At 34.8% G+C, this 27,140-nt stretch overlaps 1 protein-coding gene across 3 annotated transcripts in view; it reads right to left on the bottom strand.

Moving 5' to 3' along the window:
* Positions 1-24,849, bottom strand: part of LOC100876977 (uncharacterized) — a 28,695-nt gene extending 3,846 nt beyond the window's left edge. For 2 of the 3 annotated variants that reach the window (XM_076530319.1, XM_076530318.1), the window contains exons 1-3: positions 22,605-22,760; positions 542-773; positions 345-484 (exon numbers count right to left, since the gene is read on the bottom strand). In XM_076530319.1, coding sequence (XP_076386434.1) covers positions 345-484; positions 542-773; positions 22,605-22,622 — 390 coding nt within the window. In that variant the 5' untranslated portion in view covers positions 22,623-22,760. Of the gene's footprint in view, positions 1-344; positions 485-541; positions 774-22,604; positions 22,761-24,618 lie in introns of those variants that run through there. The other variant, XM_012281454.2, reaches the window with a different exon arrangement.
* Positions 24,850-27,140: the final 2,291 nt, after the last annotated feature.

Here is a 27,140-nt window from a genome sequence, read left to right as displayed (position 1 = left end):
CACGTCATTCGTACACTTACGTGTGAGCAAATATTTAAGTAATTGATAGCCATATGTGATCATTTCTTTAGCTCTGACATTCCTCAATGCAGTAATTTAACACACATTGGATTACATCAAATGTAATAATAATATTAATGATGTTGATACGTTGCAAGTTAATAGTAACGATAATGTTAGCAATAATTAGAATGACTATGCATACATATGTGAAACTAGTGGCATCAAAAAGTGATATCAGGCTGAGTTAAATTAGCCTCATCAAATTTTCTCAGTTGGATGTTAAACACTAAAAGATGATTCTTTGAAACTCTTACTGATTAAGATATTATAATTGAATTTACATTTTCATTGTCGTCGCCGGTGCCTTTAGGATTGGGACTCCATCGTCTCCGTCTACCCGAAACCGAAAGCAGTTCGGAGCTGTCCGATCTCTTCAGCTGATCCCATCTTCGACCCACTTTCCTTCCCCATGTTGAAATTCCTGCGACGCAAGCCATATTTAATACGCTATTCATTTTTTGCTCAGTGATCAACTCACCTTTACGATTCGACACGCAAGACTGCGACGAAGAAGGTTTATCGCTGGAATTTTCTTTCGTGCAATCTCCTCTCGATCCGTCGTTCTCGTTCTCGGGTATTTTGCCACTCTGATTAGAATTTTCGTCCACCACCGTCAAAGGCACGCTGCCATCCTGAGATAACGGGGTGGCCGAAACTAGTTGAGGACTGGTGTTACAGGTTTGCCGTTTGAATAAACGCATCGTGATAGCCTGGAACAAACGATGTCGTTAAATAATTAAATAGAATTGACCATTCAAGCTTTCATTGCGCGCATCTGCTTCGGGGTACAGCTACCAAATATGGTCTTCGGTTCGTTAGCTCGACGAGCACCTGCTAAACATTTACATTTACGTTTATCAATTTCCGTTCGCTTTTTATCCGCGATCATTCGCAATATATTCTGGTTATCGCTTTGAAAACCATGGCCATTTCAATTTTTATATTCCTGCTATAGAAGAGAAACGTTCATATGTGTTTTACTGACAATATAGATCTGCACACAAGAGTTTGAAGATCTGCACATCTCTAGTATTCTATAGAAGTAGGTTCTTGTGTTAATACATTTCTAAATGTACAAATTTCATTGACGAGATTCATGGATAATTATATTTTCATGTATTTAGATCAGTAGGTCTAAATACCGAGATCTCCAGATAAATCTATAAAATTATATTTGGGAAAATTTTAATATATCTAGAACAGTAAATCTCCAGCTTTCTGTATGTCAAAATTATATCTCCAGATTTTTGTATGCCAAAATTATATTTTAAGAGCACTGTTCTCTACTTTCCATACTACCAAATATAACTCTAAATTCCAATATTCCAAACTAGTTACGTTCAAGGTCTCTATACAACGAAATCCCTAGATTCCAAAATCACTAGATATCAAAAATACTTAGATTCCAATATCCCTAAACCCCAAAAGCACCTTACCAAAAAAATCCCAAGATACAAGATTTCCTAGATTTCAAAATTCGAATGTTCCAAAATCTCAATATTTCGAAATTTTCGTATACAAAAATCCCTATATTCTAAAATCTCTAAGTCCCAAAAATGCTAAGATCACAGAAATCCCTAGATCCCAAAAATTCCAAGATCCCAAAATTCTAAAACCCCGAAATCCGTAGATCCCAAAATTCCAAGACCCCGAAATCCTTAGATCCCAAAAATCCCAAGATCCCAAAAATCCCAAGATCCCAAAATTCCAATACCCCGAAATCCCTAGATCCCAAAAATCCCAAGATCCCAGAAATCCCTAAATCCCAAACATCTCTAGATCCCAAAATCCCCAGATTTCACAAATCCCTAGATTCCAAAAATCTCTAGATCCCCAAATCCCACAAATCTCTTAATCCCAGAAATCTCTAGATCACAAAAATCCCTAAATTCCAAAATCCCAAGATCCTACAAATCCCCAAATCTCAGAAATCCCAAGATCCCACAAATCTCCAAATCCGAGAAATCCCTAGATTCCACAAATCCCCAAATCCCAGAAATCCCTAGATCCCAAAAATCCCCAGATCCCAGAAATCTCAAAATCCCAAAAATCCCAATATCCCAAAATCCTTCCATTTAAAAATTCCCTAGTAAAAATATTAAAAATTGTAAAATTCCTATAACAATAATAAAAATTTCAGTGTTAAAAATTACGATCGCAAAGAAAAGAAAGTAGACAGTATTATTTTAATGATTAGCAGCATCTATCTCGGGTGAGCAAGTTTGATACGCCTGAAGGAGCAATTACACAACGAAAATGCGTTTCTGACATAACCCAGCCCATTAAAACTCTTCTCACGCACGATTCGATATAAATAATCTGCTCACAATTAATCAGAGACCCACGCTTCCGAACAGAAGTAAAAGGTCACCGGGTGAATATTAAGAATATTGCTAAACTACTCGAAACGGCTACGCGCCGCGAATGTAGCCATTATTATTAGTCAGAACTGGCAGAAACCGATGTACCCAAGAAAAAATCGCTGACAGTAATTAATATTGGGACATCAAGTATACAGAAGTGTAACGCATCGTCGTTGAACGCGTTAGAGCTATTAAATATCAATTTGCGAACGACTTTATACGCTCCCTAAGAGCGGGATGATATTTATGGTGCAATAAAATAGCGAGTTCGCTTTCGGTACAACTTCGGATGGATTATTTAAAAACATTATCGTGATACGGGGTTTTTATGGTTGATCGTTTTATTTTTCTTTTAGTGCTTCTTTGTGGGTATTTTTAGAGACAAGGTTTGACAAGGTTTATTTGAACTGAGTAAAAATGTTGAAAATTTGATCAAATAAAATTTTAATGCGATAGTTAGCAGAAACGTGTTACTAATTCTATCGTGTTTGATCAAATTTGAAATTGTTTCATGTAGAATGTTTCATGTAGAATATATAGAAGAATAAATTTTGTTAAGATATTTTATGTTCAGTTGGTTTCAAATTTAAATTAATTTTCATTTTTATATATCTAATACGTACTCATAGTAAAAATTCTTTAGAACTATTTTTTTTATCTGGTTCTAAGAGGAAAAGATACGATTTAATTTTACAAAGACAGATGTTACTTATTTGATAATATACCGTGATACTTGACGATCAAGAAGAAATAATTAGTGATAAAATTAAGATTGCAATGGTTAATTATTAAAAAGTGTAAGTAAAGGCCTGTTAATAAAAATGTTGCTTTGGAAGTGTAATTATAATGTTCGAATTTGGAAGGGATTCCAAAAGTGTCACCCGTTATACGTCAACAGACTGTTCCAGGAGCGGAGAAGAGAGAACAGGGTGTGGAGACAGGAGAGAAATAAAAAAAGTGCATGTAGTGTGCCCACGTGTGCCCCGATCCAGCCGTATAAGTGCATATCACATACACCACATGCCGCGGCTAAGTACACTCGGGTGCAACGTAGCTTTCCTTTAAATAACTATATATATGTGAACCTGGCAAGTTTTTAATACATTTATTTCTGCATCAACAATTTTCGACGTCCCCAAAATCCTAAAGCCACAAATTACTACATTCCCAAATCCCAAGATCATCAAATTCCTACGTCCCCAAATTCCTACATTCCCAAATTCCAAGATCACCAAATTCCTACATCCCCAAATCCCAAGATCACCAAATTTCTACGTCCCCAAATTCCCACATTCCCAAATTCCAAGATCACCAAATTTCTACGTCTCCAAATTCCTACATCCCCAAATTCCTACATTCTCAAATTCCAAGATCACCAAATTCCTACGTCCCCAAATTCCAACATCCCCAAATTCCTACGTCCCCAAATTCCCACATTCCCAAATTCCTACATTCCCAAATTCCAAGATCACCAAATTCCTACATCCCCAAATCCCAAGATCACCAAATTTCTACGTCCCCAAATTCCCACATTCCCAAATTCCAAGATCACCAAATTTCTACGTCTCCAAATTCCTACATTCCCAAATTGCAAGATCACCAAATTCCTACGTCCCCAAATTCCTACATCCCCAAATTCCTACGTCCCCAAATTCCCACATTCCCAAATTCCAAGATCACCAAATTTCTACGTCTCCAAATTCCTACATCCCCAAATTCCTACATTCTCAAATTCCAAGATCACCAAATTCCTACGTCCCCAAATTCCCAAATTCCCACATTCCCAAATTCCAAGATCACCAAATTCCTACATCCCCAAATCCCAAGATCACCAAATTTCTACGTCCCCAAATTCCCACATTCCCAAATTCCAAGATCACCAAATTTCTACGTCTCCAAATTCCTACATTCCCAAATTCCAAGATCACCAAATTCCTACGTCCCCAAATTCCTACATCCCCAAATTCCTACGTCCCCAAATTCCCACATTCCCAAATTCCAAGATCACCAAATTTCTACATCCCCAAATTCCTACGTCCCCAAATTCCCACATGCCCAAATTCCAAGATCACCAAATTCCTACGTCCCCAAATTCCTACATCCCCAAATTTTTACATCCCCAAATTCCTAGATCATCAAATTCCTACGTCCGTAAATTCCTACATCCCCAAATTCCTACATCCCCAAACCCCTACATCCTCAAATTTCTACATCCCCAAATTCCTAGATCATCAAATTCCTACGTCCGTAAATTCCTACATCCCCAAACCCCTACATCCTCAAATCCTTGTCTTCCAAACCAATTCAATTCCTACCTTCATAAATCGCTAAATCCCTAAACCTCCATATTTCAGTATTTATATTCGTACGTTTCCAAATCCCTACATCCACAAATTCCTGTGTCTCCGAAACCCCTACTTGCACAACTTCCTATATTTCTAAACTTCCAAATCCCCAGATATCAATAGACCCCCACATACCCAAATCTCGAATCCTCTAATCTTGAATCCACCTATAAATTTTGATTTTTCTAAAAACGAACGAGTGAAGGACCTCTTCCAATTTAATTGTCAGATTTTCCCTAGGTAAGCTACATTTGTTACTGACTGTACAGCGCATTTTTCCGGGGCGAAGCGTGTACGGGAGCTCGCGTGAAAACGGCTATGCTCTTCTCGTTGCTGTCGAGTCGAACGCGAGTAAATGCGGCGCATCCGGTCGCGATTACGACGTCGAAAAAATTCCGACAGCTCGCTAAATCACTTGACTAAGCATAAAATCAACTTTGATACGAACGTGGTAAAGTGCTTTCCTTTTTATTGCAATTTATTGTTGGACGACGTTCACCTTCGGCTATCGAGCTCGCCGTGCAATTTTATTAATCTGCGACAAAATTATTGCTTTGGAGGAACATTAACTATCGTTGCTTTTTTTATTTTTGTTGTAATATATGATATTCTGATTGATATTGATGGTTAAATGTGTGGGTTTCACTGGATCTCTATATTTCTAAATTTAGTAGATTCTTAGGCATCTACGTCACTATTTAACTAAATATAAATGAAATTATTTACTTAATAAAATTAGTTAAAATAATTAATGCAAATATTTGAACAAAACGACATAAAGAGAATTAAACTTAAAGAGGATATAATTTTGAATTAATAAATGTAATAACTTGAAGAAAGTATAATTATGAATTAAACTTTATTGGATATTTAACTCATCGTTCAAAATTGTAAAATCTCTAAATTATAAAAATATTCAAATTTAAAATCGTAAATTTTTAAATTAATTAATTGATATAAATTTTGAAGGGCTTCGTCATATATGCTTACTTTAATAATTTTAATAAGCCGTAACCTATAATCGAAATTATTTAAACAAGGTATTTGTACCGAAAAACTTTGAATCATAGCAGTTACGAGCAGCAATTAACGATAAAAGTAGATTACGGCAACGTGAAGGAAACACCAGGATATTTCCTGCACGAAGTTGCGCTCGATGGTCATTTTACCGTAAAAAGATAAACTTTTGTAACTTTCTATGTCGTTTTGTGAAACTGAAAATCGATAATGACTTTCTCCTAGATTCACGCGTCTCTTAATCGATCAACGATTAATACGAGTGTTTATAAAATTTCTCCCGGCTTTCGCTCGCCTACATTAAGTTATCCAGTTTTTCGAGCGGAACATTATCTCGAGTCGAGCCACGATTCACACCGTCGCGATAATTATCGCTTGTACAGCTATAAATCATCCAACCGAATATAGGTATACGATTTTTCCGATTGAAACTACCCTTTACGAGCGATTGCAATTATAGATAATTGAAGGAGGTATCGTGTTACAAAGAAATTATTTTCTTTTATGCAATAAAAACAACGTGTACTCTGCAACTTGTGGTACAAGTGTTAGAATCATGTGGGTCATTAGAGACTGTTATTATTAGTATGTGGAGTATGGTTTATGTACTGTATGTGGTATAAAAAAATGGTATTGTATCTGTAATGAAGTAAACAATTTTTCATGTGATTTATTGACTTTATTGTACTTTATTATACTTATAATTTTATTACAGTAGTGACATATTTTAAATAATGTAAACTATGTTTCCATTCATAATAATGATATACTCATATCATGAAATAATGTTGTATAAAGTCATATCATCTTCAAAATGATTACTGACATGTTTTGAATAATGTAAACTATGCTTCCATTCATAATAATGATATACTCATATCATGAAATAAATTTGTATAAAGTTAAATCATCTTCAAAATGATTACTGACATGTTTTGAATAATGTAAACTATGCTTCCATTCATAATAATGATATACTCATGTCAAGAAATAAAATTGTAAAAAGTCAAATCATCTTCAAAATGATCACTGACATGTTTTGAATAATGTAAACTATGCTTCCATTCATAATAATGATATACTCATGTCAAGAAATAAAATTGTAAAAAGGCAAATCATCTTCAAAATGATCACTGACATGTTTTGAATAATGTAAACTATGCTTCCATTCATAATAATGATATACTCATGTCAAGAAATAAAATTGTAAAAAGGCAAATCATTTTCAAAATGATCACTGACATGTTTTAAATAATGTAAACTATGTTTCCAACCATAATAATGATATACTCATGTCAAGAAATAAAATTGTAAAAAGTCAAATCATCTTCAAAATGATCACTGACATGTTTTAAATAATGTAAACTATGTTTTCAGCCATAATAATGATATACCCATATCATGAAATAAAATTGTACAAAGTGAAACCACCTTCAAAGTGGTCTCAATATAATACAAAATTTTATACTTGTAATTTATTATAAAATCATAAATTGCATTTTTACAAAAATACCTTTCTGCAAGATCTAATAAACATGTAACTCTTGACTGAATGTAAAAATTTCTATTATCAAAAGTTACAATGCTGCAACAAGTCAGTGTCCACACATCAGGTAACCAAATAACTCTATCTCAGAAAAAATGTCTATTATCAAAAATTACTATGTTGCAACACATCAATGTCCACACATCAGGTAACCAAATAAATCCATCTCAGAAAAAATGTCTATTATCAAAAATTACAATATTGCAACATATCAATGTCCACATCAAGTGTACAAATAAATCCGTCTCAGAAAAATGTCTATTATCAAAAATTCTATTATTAAAAATTACAATATTGCCACATGTCAATATCCACATCATACAAATCCGTCTCAGAAACAAGAATTACAAGAAAAAAAAAAGGGTTAGATCACATAGATCAAAGAGCGATCCACGCCCTCTCATTTTCATCGAGCCAGCTCTTCACGGTTGACCGTCTACCGAAAACAGCTATTTGACCGCGTCCCATAAAGAATCACGCCGGCATATCAGGCCCATAACGAACAACGCGATTCCCCATAAAGCAACGCGGTTTTATCGTCACGATTCCATGGAAACGCAGCGTGCAACGATTAAACGGCATCGAATTACACAGCACCCACGTCTTCTTTGTACGAGCATTTGAGCCGGTTAGAAGCCTCGATGCACCTAACGGGCTTCCTCCCAGACTTTTCATTCACCAATCCGAAAACTATCTTGTTCCTCCTTCCACGAACCGTCTACGAGCCTCCAGAAATAGATGCATCAGGATGTCGCCTTGGAACACCGGAAACAGTCGCTTCCTCTCGTCATCTTTTTTTTTCTCTTCCCTCTTTTTTTCCTCCATTTTCATTTCCTCTTCATGGTCCGCTCGTTTTTTCTGCTCGTTTCCCATGGAAAATTGAAATGGTCGAATCTCTGTTATTCACTAGTCAGCGTAAGCTCACCTATTTCCAGGTAACGGTGCGAGATCATAGGTGACGGGAGATGCATTACAGTTATGTCTAGCCATGTGTGGCCAAGCTTTGCTCTAGTCACCGCTCGTTTCGCTGTGATAAATTAAATAGATCGCTCAGGGACGATAAAGGTGGAAGACAGGAAATACGATCTTGCGGAATGTTTGAGAAATTCTGGTAGTAAGCTGGGGAGGAAGGAAGGATAGGAAGACTGAAGGAACTTAAAGGCTACTTGTTTAGTATGATGATTCAAGTAATTTGGTGGCTTGGGAAATTTGGGATTTGGGGAGATAGGAACTTGGAGGACTAGTTTGGCGATGTAGGAACTTGGAGGTCTAGGAATTTAGAGGTCTAGGAGTTTGAAGGTATAGGCACTTGGAGGTCCAGATATTTGGAGGTCTAGCAACTTGGAGGTCCAGAGATTTGGAGATCCAGAAATTTGGTGGTCTAGGAATTTGAAGGTATAGGAACTTGGAAGTCCAGATATTTGGAGGTCTAGGAACTTGGAGGTCCAGAGATTTGGAGGTCTAGGAATTTGAAGGTATAGGAACTTGGAGATCCAGAGATTTGGAGGTCTAGGGAATGGAAGGTCCAGAGATTTGGAGGTGCAGAAATTTGGAGGTCTCGCAATTTGAAGGTATAGGAACTTGGAGGCCCAGATATTTGGAGGTCTAGGAAATGAGAGGTCCAGAGATTTGGAGGTGCCGAAATTTGGAAGTCTAGGAATTTGAAGGTATAGGAACTTGGAGATCTAGGAAGTGGGAGGTCTAGGAACTTGGAGGCCCAGATATTTGGAGGTCTAGGAAGTGCGAGGTCTTGGAACTTGAAGGTCCAGATATTTGGAGGTCTAGGAATTTGAAGGTATAGGAACTTGGAGGTCCAGATATTTGGAGGTCTAGAAACTTGGAAGTCTAGGAATGTAGTGACACAGGAACTTGGAAGTCTAGGAATGTAGTGACACAGGAACTTGTAAGTCCAAGAATTTGACAACACAGAAACTTGGAGGTCCAAGAATTTGACAACACATAAACTTGAAGGTCCAGAAATTTTGAAGTCTACTTTGACACAAGAAGATTTTAGATAAATCCACATAGCAACACAGCGACAATTAAAAACCTTTATTACAAAATCAACAAATAAACTACATTTAATAAACTACATTTCAAAAGAACTGTTCCTCTTCATCCACCCTTAATCTCCACCTTAACCGTCTCACATTCAGTAGAAACACCGCAGAACCCTGTAAGCAACCTTCACAAAAAGCTTCGCGCCAAGGTAATCGAAATAAAATTTTCAACAATCTCGTAACAATAAACTCGGTACAGAAAACACGCGGCCCTTAATTCCTCTCACTTTACAACCGCGAGGAGTTTCGTAGAAATCAAACACTCGGTGGATGTTGCTCGTTAGAGTCCAGGTAGGAAACAGCAACGTTTGTGCAATCGTGGCTCGAAGTAGCCGGCGATAATTAAAACTTTTTACAACAACTACGAGACGTTGAATGAACGTTGCCGAGCGTATTCCAAGAATGCAACAGGTTTTTCTTTCGGAAGAGCCACTGTAAATGTAACAAACAAGATCGCTGGATATTATCCACGACTGGTTAAGAATGTTCGTCAACAGCCCTACATTCCGTCTTAAACGAGGCAAATCTAATGGGATCATTCGCCCCGATGAGAATCGTGCCACGACTAGAAGAAGCTGTCCTTGCTTTAAGCAGCTTATACTTACCATAAAGAGAAGATAAAAATCGACGTTGAATATTCTTCGAGCGTTTATTAACACTGAAACTACCTAATGACCTCTTTAGAGACTTTTTGCTGGGAGTTACGGAATCTGTTTACGCGAATTTGCTTGGGATATTCGTTTTTAGAGACATTGAGGTTCAATGTGTACTTAATTCTTAACTAGACTTCATTCTTAAATCTCCAAATCCTTAGATTCATAAATTAGTAAGCTACAAAATGGCTATATTCCCAAATTTCTACGTCTGGAATTACCTATACCTATGATTACTTGTAACGTAACGTATATCGTCGAATTCCTTGAAATATCAGTAAATCTCCAAATTGCAAAATCCTAAAATTTCTGTGTCCACGTCTTAAACCCATCCCTAAATTTTCCAATCCCCAAAATCCCTAAAAATCAACCTTCTTTCAGACTTCTTTCGATCAGTATATTTTTCATGAAGGAGACAGTTCCGCCTAAGGCAACATTTTCACTCGTCCGTCAACTTAAGCTCCGAAAACCGAACCTGCAACCCAACAAATCCGCTTTCGACTACGTCCGCGAACAACCGTGAAAATCCTCTCTCGGGATCCATGGAGGACACCGTTCGAAATCTGTGTCAGATGATCGTGCCGAGGACGCTTGAGACCCATAGTTTTACTTTCTACGGCCGGAACAGACGAAAACAGACAAAAATGAAGACGAGGAAAGAGACGACCGAAATACCGTGGCACCGATTTCTTTCGATCTTGCCTTCTCGATTGTTCAGGTTGCATTACTCTCGATGTAATCGCGTTACATTGTCGAACAGTTAAATTGAACCGGTTTCTCGAAATCGGAAAAGAAAGTTGCCATTTTTGGAATTCGTCGTTCACTTCAGAACGCGTTGAAATAAGAAAGAAAGATACTGTAAAAGTTTAATTATTGCAGGAAAATAAATTTTGATTTGGTGGAGGATATGTAAACTTGGTTAAATATGGGCAAAATGGGTGTAGAAGTAAATTGACATAAATATTATCTATTATATCTATACATTGATATACATAGATTCATACCGAACGTAGATATGTATAATTCTTTTTCATACGAAGTTGTATATTTTTACTCGTATCGGAACTGCATAGAGTATCAAGATATAATGTTAAAAAAAAATAAATATTATGCTGTCGTTGATTATGCAAATTATTGGACTTGAACTCCAAATTGAAGCGTTGTAAAAATTCGATTAAAATTGATCGCAGCTGAGGTGCGCCACGAAGCAGACTCGTCAAAATGGCGGAAAGGGTTGATATAAGAAAAACATAAAAACTGAGAAGTTTAACGAGTAAGGCTAATAAAAGTAAAACATACAAAAGTAAGCTTAATAGAAGTAAAATATAAAAAGCAAACTACCAGTAAAATATAAAAAGCTTAATACAAGCCCACCAAGCAAAATTATCGTTTATAATTTTCAAGAAGCCATCTTGTTGCATTCACAGTGTAGAAACCTGTACGGCATTATCCGGCGATAAAACGAAATAAAACTTAGAAATCGAGCGTTTCGAGCCGTACACTCGATACTTTATTAGTCTGAAGGTAATTTCCAGCAACATTTTCTTTCATCAAACGTTGTATACGAAATCCCAACTTTGTTGAGGTTGATTACGCTTAAGAACGCTTCGTTAAGAAAGAATGTAGCGTGTACTCGAACTGAATAACGCATGTACTGTCGCGTGACTACTTATATTTGTTTAGCTATCTGCGAGTAAAAACACGTTTCAGAGAGTGCACAGAGAGGAGGGGGAAACTCTGTCGAGTGCAACGGTGCACTCCATTTCCATCGAATAATAGATGCAAACTGCGTATAAATTTCGCGCAAGGAGAAGAGGCGTTAGAAAGGAATGGAGCAGCAACCGTGCTATCACTGTCTATTGAAACAAATCAAGCTGAATAGAGGCGCGGACGATGGAAATTCCTCTCGTTATCCTCCATTCGAAGGCTTCGATACTTGTTACTCGACGTCTTTATATCGAATAACTGTTAAATACTCCTTGGCTTCCTTTATGTTAGCAAGATACGTATTTTCAAATTTTAATTCTTTTTTATTCTCAAATTTACACATTTTTGAAATTCTTCAGTTTTCGAATTTTTAATACTACTATTGTGCACTTCATACCCTGTAAATATTTTTTTCGTAAGGTGACTGCAAGTGGGAGAAAAATCGTGAATAGCGTTACAGGTAACATCTTGTACGTCTCATCAAATTCTTCACCTAACCTAAATTTCCAAATTTTCCAACTATCCTAAATTCTTCCTCAAAAGGAACGATTCTCTAAGTATTACTTATTGATGGATAACTAAGAGTCTCTCAAGTTCTCTCTCCCTTAGATCTCAGTTATATTTCCTCTTATATTACATTTCCTAAAGCCATATTTGCTTGTGACTGCCCAACATTGTCTTCCACACTCGGAAACGACCAGAACGTGGACAAAAGGTCCAGTTTCAGGATAACCCAGCGAGCTGCCTCAGGATTTATGTAAATTAGCCGACCAGGATGTTTCGCCGTGAAACCCGACAAACAAACAATGTCCGTTCGAACGTGAGAGAAACGCGGATGAGACGCGCGCAAAAATTAACACGCTCGGTGTGAACTCGCGCTTATGCGATATACACCAATGGGTGTATTACGGAACGTCGAGATCCAACATCGCGATTCATTGTTAGGGAAACAGTGTTGGGTTTCAGGAGCATTTTAAGCGTGTAGGTAACGAAACCGGAAGAGTTTTGCGGAGTTTTATTGGAAATTTGTTGGTGGAACCTTCTTTAAGCTGTTATTCTATAATTAATAATTTCTCTATTTCATTCTAATAATTTCTACAAGTTGTCATTCTATATTTCAACAATTTCTATAATTTCAGTTGTCGACAATTTGTATAACTTAATATAAAAATTCCCACAAACATATATTTCTCTACAATTATTATAATTTCTCTCAAAACAAGAAAATCGTCACGTTGTCCCATAAATCCAATATCAAACTAAAAATCTACTAAATCCAAAATAAACTCACATCTAGAATAAGTACACACATAATATATAAGTATACAAAAAAGGGAAATAAAAGATGGAAACGAACTGTACAATAGATTCAGCGTGGGAGAATCGTCGGAAACGTACACGAGGTGTGCAGAACCTGCAAAGAACGACAAAGAGGAAGGACACTCGACATCTGTTCCGTGGCACATTGGAAACCCTAGCCTAGGGCTGGCGAAGGGCAGGTTCCCATGAGCAAAAGGGACAGGCAGGTATATGCACTTGAGGTCAGGTGTGCCAGTTGGACCCCGTTTTAAGTCCATTTTCAACAACTTCCAGCTTTTCGCGATTAAGTTGCTCATTAAATGCGACAGGACATTTGTCCTTTGTAAAACCAGGTATATTTGAAGCACCTTTATGACTGGCCTTTCAATATTTCATATTTATGGTCGTTATTCTGACTGGGTAGGGAAGGTTTATGGTACGGAGAAAGTTTGAAGAAATTTGGGAAGTTTTGAGGGAATCATTTTGGGTACTGTAATTTAGAGTGGAGTTTGTGGAGTAAGTTGGATTTGAAATTTTTGAGTTTTTAAGATTCTAAAAATTTGTAAGTTGGTTGAATTTTTATGGTACTAATTTTGCACTAATTTTATAATTTTTGTAATTTGAAATTTTTTAATTTTTATTGTAAATTTAATAATTTGAGGATTTCTAAATTTGTTAGTTCTCGAATTTGGTAAGTATCAAATCTATCAATTTCTCAGACTTCCCAATTTTTTATTGTTAAAGTACTAAAGGGTTTCAAATTTTGTAGACTTTCAAGTTTTTAAATTTCCCAATTTTCAAATTTGTAAATTCCACAAGTTAAAATTTTTAAATACTTCAAGTTCCCAAATTTCAAAATTCCTCAAGCTTCCAAATTTCTAAATTTCTCAAGATTCCATATGTTCCACTTTCCATAATTTCCAATTTCCCAAAACTTCCTACTGTCAAATTTCTAAATTTCCTATCAAATTTTCCAAGTTTCCTAATCACATTTCCCAATTTCCTAAATATTCTAATCTCAAGTTTTTTAATTCTCAAATTTCCAACGTCACTGTGCTCACAACATTAATTTTATGGATCTTCCAACTATACTGTCCTTGAATTTTATGATCCAACAGAAGACAAAGACTAAATTTGTGTTTATCTTCTTATTGAATTGCAAATACTGCACTTTAATGCCTCATAAATGATACTAATGTAAACTTAATTATCAAATGGTAATTTTGATAATTACCAATTGCAATTTCAAAGAAATACTAAATGCTAATTTCGATAATTACGAACTGTTAATTTCCATAAATTACCGGATGATAATTTGGATAAATTACCAACTAATAATTCATCTCCAAAATTATTATATGACAAATGTAGAATTTATATTATCCTTAAAGTCAAATTTATACAATCAATAAATTCAATCAACATAGAATTCATATTATCCTCAAAGTCATATTTATCTAATCAATAAATTCAATCAATATAGAATTCATATTATCCTCAAACTCATATTTGTTCACTCAATAAATTCAGTCAACATAGAATTCATATTATCCTTAAACTCCTATTTGTCCAATCAACAAATTTAAATTTGCTATATTTTAATATTATAATATTATTGAAACTCAAACATAAAAGAAAGCTAAAAGATTTATCACATTACAGGGCTATCATCACAACAGAAGCACGCACTAATTACATCCTACGTGGAATCATTAACCTAGCTTCCATTGTGTTACACTAGTTTGCATTTAACGAACCGAGTTCTCAACTATCGCCCAGCCACTATGAAACACCGCCATAGAATAACCCCTTTACGCAATTAACTAAACGTTCTATTACTTCGACTGGTGTAAAAATACAATTACACCTTTGTTACGTAATAAAAATTTCATTAAACTCTTCGTTCATTGACACCCGTCTGTGATTATAGCAATTTACGTGTAGGTATTAGTAGTTTGTAATTTTTTCTAATTATTCATTTTTAGATTTGAGGATGTGATGATTTGGGAAGGTTACGTTTGGGAAATTAATTGGAAAATTTGGAAATTTGGAGGTTTGCAAGGTGGAGAATTTGGAAATTTGAGGATTTGGGGATTTGCAAGGTTGGGAATTTGGATATTTGGGGATTTGAAGATTTGGGGATTTGCAAGGTTGGGAATTTGGAGATTTGGGGATTTGCAAGTTGGGAATTTGAAGATTTGGAAATTTAAGGATTTGGGGATTTGCAAGGTTGGGAATTTGGAGATTTGGAAATTTGCAAGTTGGGAATTTGAAGATTTGGAAATTTAAGGATTTGGGGATTTGCAAGGTTGGGAATTTGAAGATTTGGAAATTTAAGGATTTGGGGATTTGCAAGGTTGGGAATTTGGAGATTTGGAAATTTGCAAGGTTGGGAATTTGAAGATTTGGAAATTTGAGAACTTGGGGATTTGCAAGGTTGGGAATTTGAAGATTTGGAAATTTGAGGATTTGGGGATTTGCAAGGTTGGGAATTTGGAGATTTGGAAATTTGCAAGTTGGGAATTTGAAGATTTGGAAATTTAAGGATTTGGGGATTTGCAAGGTTGAGAATTTGGAGATATGGAAATTTTCAAGTTGGGAATTTGAAGATTTGGAAATTTAAGGATTTGGGGATTTGCAAGGTTGAGAATTTGGAGATTTGGAAATTTGCAAGTTGGGAATTTGAAGATTTGGAAATTTGAGGATTTGGGGATTTGCAAGGTTGGGAATTTGGAGATTTGGAAATTTGCAAGGTTAGGAATTTGAAGATTTGGAAATTTAAGAATTTGGGGATTTGCAAGGTTGGGAATTTGAAAATTTGGAAATTTGAGGATTTGCAAGGTTGGGAATTTGAAGATTTGGAAATTTGAGGATTTGGGGACTCGCAAAGCTGGTAATTTGGAGATTTGGAAATTTGCAAGGTTGCTAATTTGGAGATGTGCAAAGTTAATAATTTCAACATTTGCAAAAAAATCCACATATTCATTAATCCTAACTTCACATTTCATCCTCCAAACACTCCTCCCTCAACTCAGTCCATTCCCCAAAACAAAATAGAAACTACCTCAGCAACAAAGTACAAAAATTTCCAAAAATTGTACAAACCCCCCGCCACCTGCTTAATGTACCATATTAATAACAATTAAAACTTTCGACGTTAACATTCATCTCCGGGAATTATCAGAGCATAATACGCGATCCATTGTAAATTTTCCGGTGCAAGATTAAAGAATCTGTTCGAAATAATAGCTCACTTTGGTTAATGGTAACACAGTGTACCATTTTAGGTAAAGGCAACGTAGCTGAAACGTTTCGCTTATCGTTTCTCTTAGCCAGCATATTTAATGCGTCTCCTTAATTGCAGTTCCACAAAGTAATCGTTAGCGCGAAACGGTATAATTACAAGACCCAGAGCTTAAGGCTTACTTTCCTAAAGGGCAGATAATCGTTCCGAAGCTAATTCTTCTGTAGCACGTGTCACGTTTATAAATTGCTCTTTTGCAAACTAAATTACCCCCCTTTCCTGCGTATTATTACCGTACTTTTCGCTACCGTTTCACCTGTGCCGATCGATGTTATAGGAAGCTTAATTGTCCGTTGAATTAACAGTGTGAGTCATGGATTGGGCTTCGTATTTGAACGCTTGGATAGTAATTTTATTTAGGAGGTCTTTGGAGGTCATTGGTTGGGTGGAAATTTTACTGTGTTAAAGGAATACTGTGTTAATGGAAAGTTATAGTAAACTAGTTACATATTTTAATTTTTCAAGTTCACGGTTCTTCAATTTTTCAATTTTTCAAGTTCACAATTCTTCAATTTTTCAATTTCTGGACTCCCTAATTTCTACATCCCCTAATTTTTAGATTCCTCTATTTCTACATTCCACAATTCCTAAATTCCCCACTTCCTAAATTCCCAATTCCTAAATTTCCCACTTCCTACATTCCCCAATTCCTAAATTTCCCATTTCCTAAATTCCCACTTCCCAAATTCCCAATACCTAAATTCCCCCACTTCCTAAATTCCCCACTCCCTAAATTCCCAATTCCTAAATCCCATATTTCCTAAATTCCCCACTCCCTAAATTCCCAATTCCTAAATCCCATATTTCCTAAATTCCCCACTCCCTAAATTTCCAATTCCTAAATGCCCCTTCCTAAATCCCCAACTCCTAAATTCCCAAAATCTAAATCCCTAAAATCCCAAAATCCCAAAATCTTAAATAACCAACTTCCCAAGCTTCTAAATTTCCAAGTCATTTCAAATCACCCCACTTAGCAAAGTATTTTGCATACCACCACAATGTTCATCATTAAACTAAAAATCTAAGAGAGAAACGGCTAATAATTATCTTCGAAAAAAAAATAGAATCGACAATATTTACTCAGAAAAAGTAACCAATTAGAATGTTAGCATGTATTACAGCGCAGAGCTGCACAATTAGTTTCCTCGTTAATTACAAGAGAAGATGTGCGACCGAGATTCAAAAGATAAAGCGCAGGTATTACAGCATCTGAAGAAAGTTAAGCAGAGCTTGCTCTCTTGAATATTTTCGAAATCTGTGGTAATTAGACGAGTGGAAGACGTTCTCAACTGAGAAATTATCTAAGAGGAAATTATTAAGGTTCTATTGCATGCTTTGATGCAATGTACGTTTCCTTTGAATGAAATTTATACAAATTTAATATTCACTCATATAATTTGTATTTATATATTTCTTCTTTTATAATATTTCTGTAATCCTTGAATTTTAAAAGTTTCAGGTATATGTATCACTAAGTTTGAAAATGTGAAATTCTTTTTATTAAAAATTTTTATAAAGAAATATTTGTTGGAATTTTTCAAAATGAGGAGTTTTGTAAAATGAGTAAGATTAAATTTTTGGATTACCAATTTCTATATTTCGACTTGTAGATTTAGCAATTCCTAGATTTCCTAATTTCTGTACTCTCTAATTTCTACATTCTCCAATTTCTACATTCCCCAATTCCTAAATATCCCAAATTTCTACATCCCCCAATTTCCACATCCCCTAATTTCCAGATTCCCTAATTTCTACATTCCCCAAATTCCACATCCCCTAATTTCCAGATTCCCCAATTCTCAAACTCCCCAAATTTCTACATCCCCCAGTTCCTAAATTCCCCAATTCCTTCATCCCCCAATTTCTACATTCTCCAATTTCTGGATTCCCCAATTCCTAAATACCCCAATTCCCACATTCCTCAATTTCTACATTCTCCAAATTCTGCATACCCTAATTTCTACACTCCCCAATTCCTTCATCTCCTAATTTCTAAATTTCCCAATTTCTGCATCTCCTAATTCCTTCATCCCCCAATTCCTACATCCCCCAATTTCTACATTCCCCAACTTCTGCATACCCTAATTTCTACACTCCCGAATTCCTCCATCCCCTAATTTCAAAATTTCCCAATTTCTACATCCCCTAAATCCCACCTCTCAATTTCCACCTCCCCAATTCCTCCACCCCCAAAGAAACCTCGCAAAAGAAAACCGCATCCACAAAATTCCCCACAACAAGTGATCAAACCAATCTCGCAATCTCATTCGCCGTCCCTTTATCTAGGTCCCGAACGACACGCGTCTGCGCGTGGAGGTCAGATGTAGATGTCCAGATTAGATTTGACGTTCTCAAAGAAGGAAAAAGCGACGTTGGAAAGAAGGTCGAGGAAAAAGGACGGAAACGAGTTAAGGTTGAAACCGAGAGAAGTCAAAAGGAGACGATGAGAAGAGAGAGGTGTATCAAGCTAGCAGAGAGTTCGTTGGCCGATTGGCTGACTCCGTCGGTGTGTACCTCTTCTTAGCTCGTCCGTTTTGTCCTTTTTTATTCAGCAAGCATCGAAGAACACGCGTACACGCTCGCAAGGTAGATATACACAAGGAGTGGTACCTGGTTTCGTCGAGGATGACGTCATCGATCGACAAATCCACCCAGGTGAGTTCAGGTTGCCCGGTGAAACCACCGTTCCTTCCCATCCTTACCCTTTTTCGTGCAAGGATAATATTAAACGATGATGAAATTCCTTTCGTTCGGATGGGCTAATCTTTTCGATACGCTGTACCTTTCGTCGCGTTCGCGCTTAATTTCGACTTGTGTTAGGTTAGATGTTACGCTGGCTTTGTTGACTTTCTTTTGTGGACTTTGCTTTCAACCGTACAAAGTTCTGGCTGAATTTTTGATGAGATGATAATGTGATTAGAAATTGTTAGCAGTGGTTGAAGGATACTCTTATGAATGATATGATTCTTTATTTATTAGGGAGTTTAGGGACTGTCTATATTGTGACCATAACTGGTGCTGGTAGCATTGATAGTAGGTAGTTGAATTTTTGCCTTTCTAGCTTTACCTGTACAAGATATGTCGTTGGACAGAGAAATCTCTTGCCTCCTTTGTCTGACGACTTGATACAGGCGAAGAAACAGAAAGATTTGACTAGCTACTGGAAAGGTTACTAGCACCAATTACTGACTTATTGCAGATGGTCCCTAATGAAGAGTGTAAAGTACTGTAGTATATTTAAGTATGTAGTATCTAGTGTTGATGTAGCATATGTGTTTATGTAATATGTATTTATAGCAAGATGAAAGTTTCTGTGAGCTATGAATTTTTGAAACAGTGTTTCTATGAGACTTTGATACTACTAAAAAATTATGAATTATATTTTTGACTTGTTTCAATGAAACTCACTTCAGTTTCTCATTTAAACCTAATGAAGTATTTGAATAACTACAAATGTTCACTTAATAACTTCACAAATATATTTGGTAATTTGAAACTTTGGAGAAGATAATATCTGAAGAAGTTAAAAGAGTGAGAAGAAGTGGTAGCAAATGTTCAGTTAGTACCTTGAGAATTTAATTTGGTAATTTAAGAGTTTAGAGAAATAAAGTAGTCCATAATTATAGATAATCTGATAATCTACTCCACATACCGCAAACGAAGAAAATGATCTCACGTTTAATTTCATTCATTCAAAGCCTTTTAACGAGCAAATACGATGAATGCATGGAACAATGAGTATGGAAACAAGGATTGCAAAAGTTGCATCTATGATTGGACGACTCAGGGGTCATTAACGCCCATACATCGAGATACGTGATACTCGAGTTAGCGGTCTAACAATAAGATCAGCAGTCGCATAATGCAATTATCGTTAATACTGCGTGTACGTTTGTGCTGGCTTGATCTTGTGTCATTTTGATTTTTTATTTTTTAGATACAATTTGAGGCTCATTGTTTGATGTGACAATTGGATATTTGAATCGAATTGATCTAGATGTGTTTCTTCATTTTTTTTTGAATATTAAGATTAGAAAAATTATTTCATTTTTTTTGAACTGGGAAATTGGTAGTTTCTGCAATATTTCGCAAGTTACTTATTGCAAATATAATTTTTGCTGTTAGATATTGATAATTTCTGTAATATTTTTTTCGTTACTAAAAGTTAAGCTAATTTTTTTTAAGTTTTGTTTATTTGTTGCTGTCAGTGGATTTTATAACAAATATTGTAAACTTATATTTTTTAATACTTCCACCTAAGCTAACCTAACTTTAACCTTATTGCGTACTAATAAAATAAAAATATTTCTCAAACTAATATTAATAATATTTAGAACACCCAATGACATAAAATATAATAAAACTCCAGTTTATTGTAATCTAAAGAATATTTCACTATTTCTTTATGGAACCTTTTATGAATCCCAGGCAAGTTTATTACAGCGAACATATAAAACTATCTTTACGATAGGTATTTTTACCTGATACTCAGGTAGCTACGTTTTCGAAAACAATACAAATCACAATGGTTTATCGGTGCAACGAAGAACATATTTACCGAACCATGCGACTAGTGTGTACATTTTTATCCGTGTTATGGTTACAGCATTCCTTTATTGTTTTACCAAATCCATTTCGTATAAACACGTGTTTCAAATGACAGAATAGGATTTTTCTTCTTCACGCTTGATTTAAATGGAAAAAGACTCAGTTCTAGTTGGAAGGATTTTATTCTTTCAAATTATTAAACATTTTGAATTATGCAGAAAAGAATGAAGTTTAATAATTTTTGTGAACTAACAAATTGACTGAGTTATGTGTCTTGAAATATCAGAACATTTTATTTCTTTAAATTATTAAACATTTATCTTAAATTATATTTAAAAATTTGAAGTATTTTTACAAACTAAACTTCTGTCTCAAAATATCAAAAACATCAGAACATTTTATTTTTGTAAATTATTAAATATTTACCTAAAATTATATTAAAAGAGTTGAAGTATTTTTGCAAACTAAACTTGTCTCCACATATCAGAAAAGATCAAAGACCTTTCTTTTTTTAAATTGCCTAACATCCATCTTAAATTACATACAAAAGTTTGAAGTATTCTATTTTCACAAACTGAACTTGTATTTCAAAATATGAAAAACAATCAAATCATTTTATTTCTTCAATTTATTAAGCTTGCACTTGTTATCATTTTTAAACTTGTTATCAACTTACACCGACAATGTTCGGTAAAAATATTGTATTCATTTTAATAGTTAAATATATTTATTTGTCGAGAGTTATATATAAAAGCAAATAAAAATGATGAAAAATAATAATTCGCGACTAAACAGCAGAAAATTAATTTTATCTAAAAATAGATAAAATTGTGTGCAGTAAGGATGGAAATTTTCGAAATGATTAAACACCGGTTGGTAGCATTATCGGTGGGATAATTCATATGGGTAATTCCCGAGACGAGTGGCCAATAATTCAAGTTTGTTTCTTGAATCCTTGTATTCATACCACGAAAAAGTATTTGCCTATGATTTACAGCCGGTTACCGCGATTACGAATGACCGGGAATATATTAAATGCATCTTCTGGTTACAAGACACTCGCATTTACATAATTTATACCGCGTATCGGGTTTATTTGCCAAATCAACGACCTCTAAGTACCCGCTGCACCGTTTGTGTACCTTTCAACGAGGATAACTAAGCGTAATTGTTAAATGCATTTGCATGCACCGAACAAGCGAATTCCGTTCGATTACCCTTTGAAATCTAGAACAAGGTACTATTGTTCCTGTTGGAATTCTACAAAAATTATCTCACAAAAATTCGATGAGGAGGTTATAATAAATTTATGATAATAGGTTAGGAAATAGAGATTAGGTTAGGTAATACAGGTTGCGATTTTAATTAAATATTTTCTGGAAGATTTTTATACGTTCTATAAATTATTATAGAACTTTTAGTACACTAAGAAATTTTTAACAAACCTTACAAATTTTTAGTTAAAGAGCTTCAAATGTTCAGACTTGATCGAGAAATTTTCCTTACTAAAATTAAATGTTCTACGAATATAAAATATCTTTCTACAAATAATATTTAAAAAAGTATGCTATCCACTAAAATTCAAAATAAAATTTCACCTAAATAAATATTTTAAAAACTTCAGGATATCAAACACCTTAAAGTATCGTCGTAACTCAAATGTTGCAAAATTCGAAAATTAATATAATATCGTACTTACAGTCTTTTCTACACTCATTCCGTTCGACTCTCACAAATATCTCTAAAACACAATTTCGAAAAACTACCGAAAACGCTTAGCAACGACTGCCTTGAACTAGCAACTGCTATCGAATTAAACGAACTGCTATCGAAACGGTTTCATGTACTCAAAATTTTGTTCGAACAAATTCAAGGGCAAACATTTCAAGGTTTAATTTCGCGTGTAAACAGTGTTGAACTCCATTCGTGAAAATCGCGATTCTCATGGAACGAAACCGCGATTCGACCAAAACAAAACGTTCTCGTGTGACACAGAGAATGTTGCAGTAATGGTGAATCGAGAAAATCGTGAAACGTTTCGCGAATGTTTCGCTAATTGGTTTCGAGTCGACAAAGGAACCGCGGTTGCCACGCGAAGATTCTTCGTGCATTTGTACACAATGGGGCTTGAAACAAATTCTTCTTTATACAAAAATTATTATTTTTAATTCCGTATTATAGAAATTAGTTTAGCTTAGTGGTTCTTCGTGGAAGATGGCGTTTGATGGAGGCTCATTTAGAAATATGTATATTACAGAAATTAATTATGAAATGGACTTTGAAAGAAAATAGAAAAAATAGAAAATTATACAAAAATTATTATTTTTAATTCCATATTATAGAAATTAGTTTAGTGGTTCTTCGTGGAAGATGGCGTTTGATGGGCGCTCATTTAGAAATATATTACAGAAATTAATTTTGAAATGGACATTGAAAGAAAATAGTAAAGAAGTATCTGTTAACAGTGTCTGTAAAATTATATATCTATATCTGTGTAATTTTTTATTGTTACAGGAGGAACTTTATGACGGCACTAAAAAGTCTAATTTAGCAAATGAGTTCTTTGTGAATTCTTCATGTATGAACGCGAGACGAATTCTCAAACGATGAAATAGTATTCATAAATTTATTTACATAAATGAGGTTTTGATTCGAGCTGGAATTATGTTAAATATTTTAATATATAGATGCAGGAACGAAAAGAGTGGTGAACGTTTTGCTTGGAAAATGTGAAGGGTGGAAAAATTATCGAAATATTAAAATGTTTCGAATAACGTTTGAATGAAATTTGTATAAATACAATTTCAAATAAACGAACGTGGCATAAATACAATTTGAAAGAACTGAAATTTGTATAAATTCAATTTCACATGCATAAAATAAAATTTATATGAATGCAACGTATAATGAAACTTGTACAAATTTATATTTTATTCAAAACACAATTTGAATAAATCCAACTGCACATAAAATTAAATTTACATAAATACCAGATTATGTAAAATGAAGCTTGCATAAATGCAATTTCGTTGAAAATAAAACCTGAATAAATTTTACTTTGTAAATCTCAAAGTATACAAAATAAAATTTCTTTAAACCCCAAACCACCCAAGACAAAATTTGTATAAATCCCAACTTACACAAAATAAAATTTCTCTAAACCCCAAACCACCTAAGATAAAATTTGTATAAATTCCAACCTACATAAAATAAAATTTCTCCAAATCCCAAACCACACAAAATAAAATTTCTCCAAATCCCAAACCACACAAAATAAAATTTTCATAAACCCCAAATTACACGAGACAAAATTTCTCTAAATCACAAACTACACAAAATAAAATTTCTCCAAATCCCAACCCACGCAAAATAAAATTTCTCCAAATTCCAAACCACACAAAATAAAATTTCCATAAATCCTAAACTACTCAAGACAAAATTGCTCCGAATTCCAACCCACACAAACCAAAATTTCTCTAAACACCCAACAAATTAATACAAATTCCAAACCCCACATTTTCCCAAAATCCAAAATTCTAAAAAGTAAAATTTGCATAAACCCACTATGCAAAACTCCTCCAACATCATCATAAAAATCTCGAACAAATCCAGTATCGATAAACGTATAAAATAAAACGTAATCTTCTCAAAATGCATATAAAATAAAATCGTACAGGTAATTTAAAAAAAAAAATAACGAAATAGGAGCTCACCTCCGACTAGATGTCTCACGAGTCAACGCATAATAGCGTATTAAAAAGTTCGTTCGCGATTCCGCGTGCACATTAAAGAAACATCACTCGAGGAATAGTATTGCGATAAACAATAGCACTTTTATAAATTTGAGGCCGATTCACGCGTTGCAATGACGTATCGTGGAACGATCGGATCGTTGGAGCGATCACGGGCACGACTCTGTCGAAACTGGCGAGCGGATACTGAAACTCGCAGCTCCAGGGTAAGGTTGCCTACGCGGTGATGCACGTGGGTTAAGGAGAGGGGAATGGCAACAACGAGGAGGAATATCGAGAGCCCGTAGGTAGTAAGGTATTCGCGAATAGCATTTCCCTGGACGGGAAACAGGGTGGTGTAAATCATTCGCACCCTCCGCGAGGTATCCGTCTTCCTTTTTCCTCTCCTTCCAACGAATACTTTCTACTTTAACGATCTATGGTATTTCCTGCGCTATGGACTTCATTTTTCATTATGCCATGCCTGGATTTGATTAGAATTAAAAATTGTAGACGCTACGAAAACAACCCTTTAGAAACTCTTCGCTGTGGATTTTCTTTGATCTTTATACAATTTTTTAGTTATACAGGAATAATAATTTTTTAGTTATACAGGAACACAGTTAATCAATTTTTATTTTTTGGAAATTTCATTTATGGGGTTTATGAATTTTTATTGTTGAAGATATGAATTTTCATGTTTCTTGAATTTCTGAATCAATTTTTTGATGCTCTGAATTTTTAATTTCTGAATTAAACAGTTAGCAATTTATTGTGTTATACATATGAAAATTTTCTATTATACGAAAATATGAATATTTGAAAATTTTCTGTCTCCAGATTTATCTGTTGGGAATCTCAAAATTGCAGATTTGAAAATTGAACTTTGATCAACAATATATTATACAAATATATTTAAATAATTTCAAGACTAGACCATTTCCTATAATTTAATATTTTTGCATTTGCTAAAAGGAAACGAAATGTGATAAAATGAAGAGGAAACAGAAGAAAATCTATTGCAGGAAGAATAGATGATTAGGAAGCGCCAGTTATCAAGCATCCTGTTTCGTAAAAGTGAATTCAATAGAAATTAATCATATTCGTTAGATAAATTACGTCACAATTTCTTCGAAAACCGGAAAAACATAAATCAAACGATGTCGTCAAACATCGAGATTCAATTTAATCTTGAAGTTAGTATAATGCAGTGAGTTTCATCACAAAAATATTTTAATTAATATTCATGATATCAAGTATCACCAACTCTTCTGCTACCATAAGATTTTATTTATTTGGTTATTAAACCAAAATGGCAGAGAGTTTAATTATTTATTTCTTAATTATAGAAACTGTTTAATTTTCCTAAAACTAAAATTGCTAACTGAAAGAATTTGTCAAAGTTTCATCTGAAAAATCGTCACCTTTTTCCGCTTCACGCCTTAACCAAAATTTCACGCTCGTTTTCAAGCTCTCGACTCGAAAAGTCGTCGATTCATGTAAACATCGTCTCGAAGCATAATCGAACGCGCGAAATAGATTATATTTCGATCGTGTAACTCGATTCGACCTGTTTCCGAAGCGGCTTTCAACGAGCCTATTGGCTGCACCCTGACTTCGAAAAGAAGCTGAAATAAACGTAAAGAAGAAGCAGAGGGGAACAGGTTCTAGATTCATTCACATCTCGTGTCGAGACCTTGAAGAGCCTATGGTAAAAAAAGCATCCTGTGCCGTTCCTTACCCATAGACTCATCCTATATTCTGTTACGCGAATCGCTAAGATTCAACGAGACTGAGACACTTTCAGTTAAAAAGACAGTTTTCAGTTAAAGTCCAGCTAATATTTTTATTGGGAAAACTATTACTATGTATGGACTGATTTTTGAGGAGATGTGTGGATGGATTAGGAGTTTTGGACGAAGAGGACTATTGTCAGAAGATAAGGTATTTATTCACATACTTAATACTTTAATGGCTGCCTCAAATGTCGCCAGGGGTTGCGACATTTTCAAAGAAATATTTTTGAAGAATTAATTTTAAAAAACTTCACATAAATTCACACGTGTACAAACATACACGTATAACATTTAATACAACAAATTTAATATTTTCCTTTGTGCAATAAGTAAAGCAGCCTATGTTCATCAATCATCACGCACATGTTATATGAGCGGTCATTAACAAGTGTTAATATGGTTTGACATAGGTATGACTTTATGGAGGGAGAAATGTATGACTGTTTCTATTGATTGGAACTTTGGGGTTGGCAAAAGATATTCTCGGTGCGTTGCCCATCGTTGGACCTTGGGACACGTCACAATTCCATCGGTACCTCTCAGCTATGAACCGTCGTAAATGTCCAGCGAGACAAACCAATAAACCTTCCTCACAAAAACCATCACAGATAAATAATATTTTTGGGATTTCCATTTTCCTTTTCGGTAGAATACAAGGCCAAAAAATACGGACTGTCATGTGTAATAACGAATTCAATATGTACATTC

The sequence above is a fragment of the Megachile rotundata genome, chromosome 4 (genome assembly GCF_050947335.1).
Source record: "Megachile rotundata isolate GNS110a chromosome 4, iyMegRotu1, whole genome shotgun sequence".
Lineage (NCBI taxonomy): Eukaryota > Metazoa > Arthropoda > Insecta > Hymenoptera > Megachilidae > Megachile > Megachile rotundata.
Note: the sequence above shows the minus strand (reverse complement) of the source record. Positions and strands in the feature narration are given on the sequence as shown.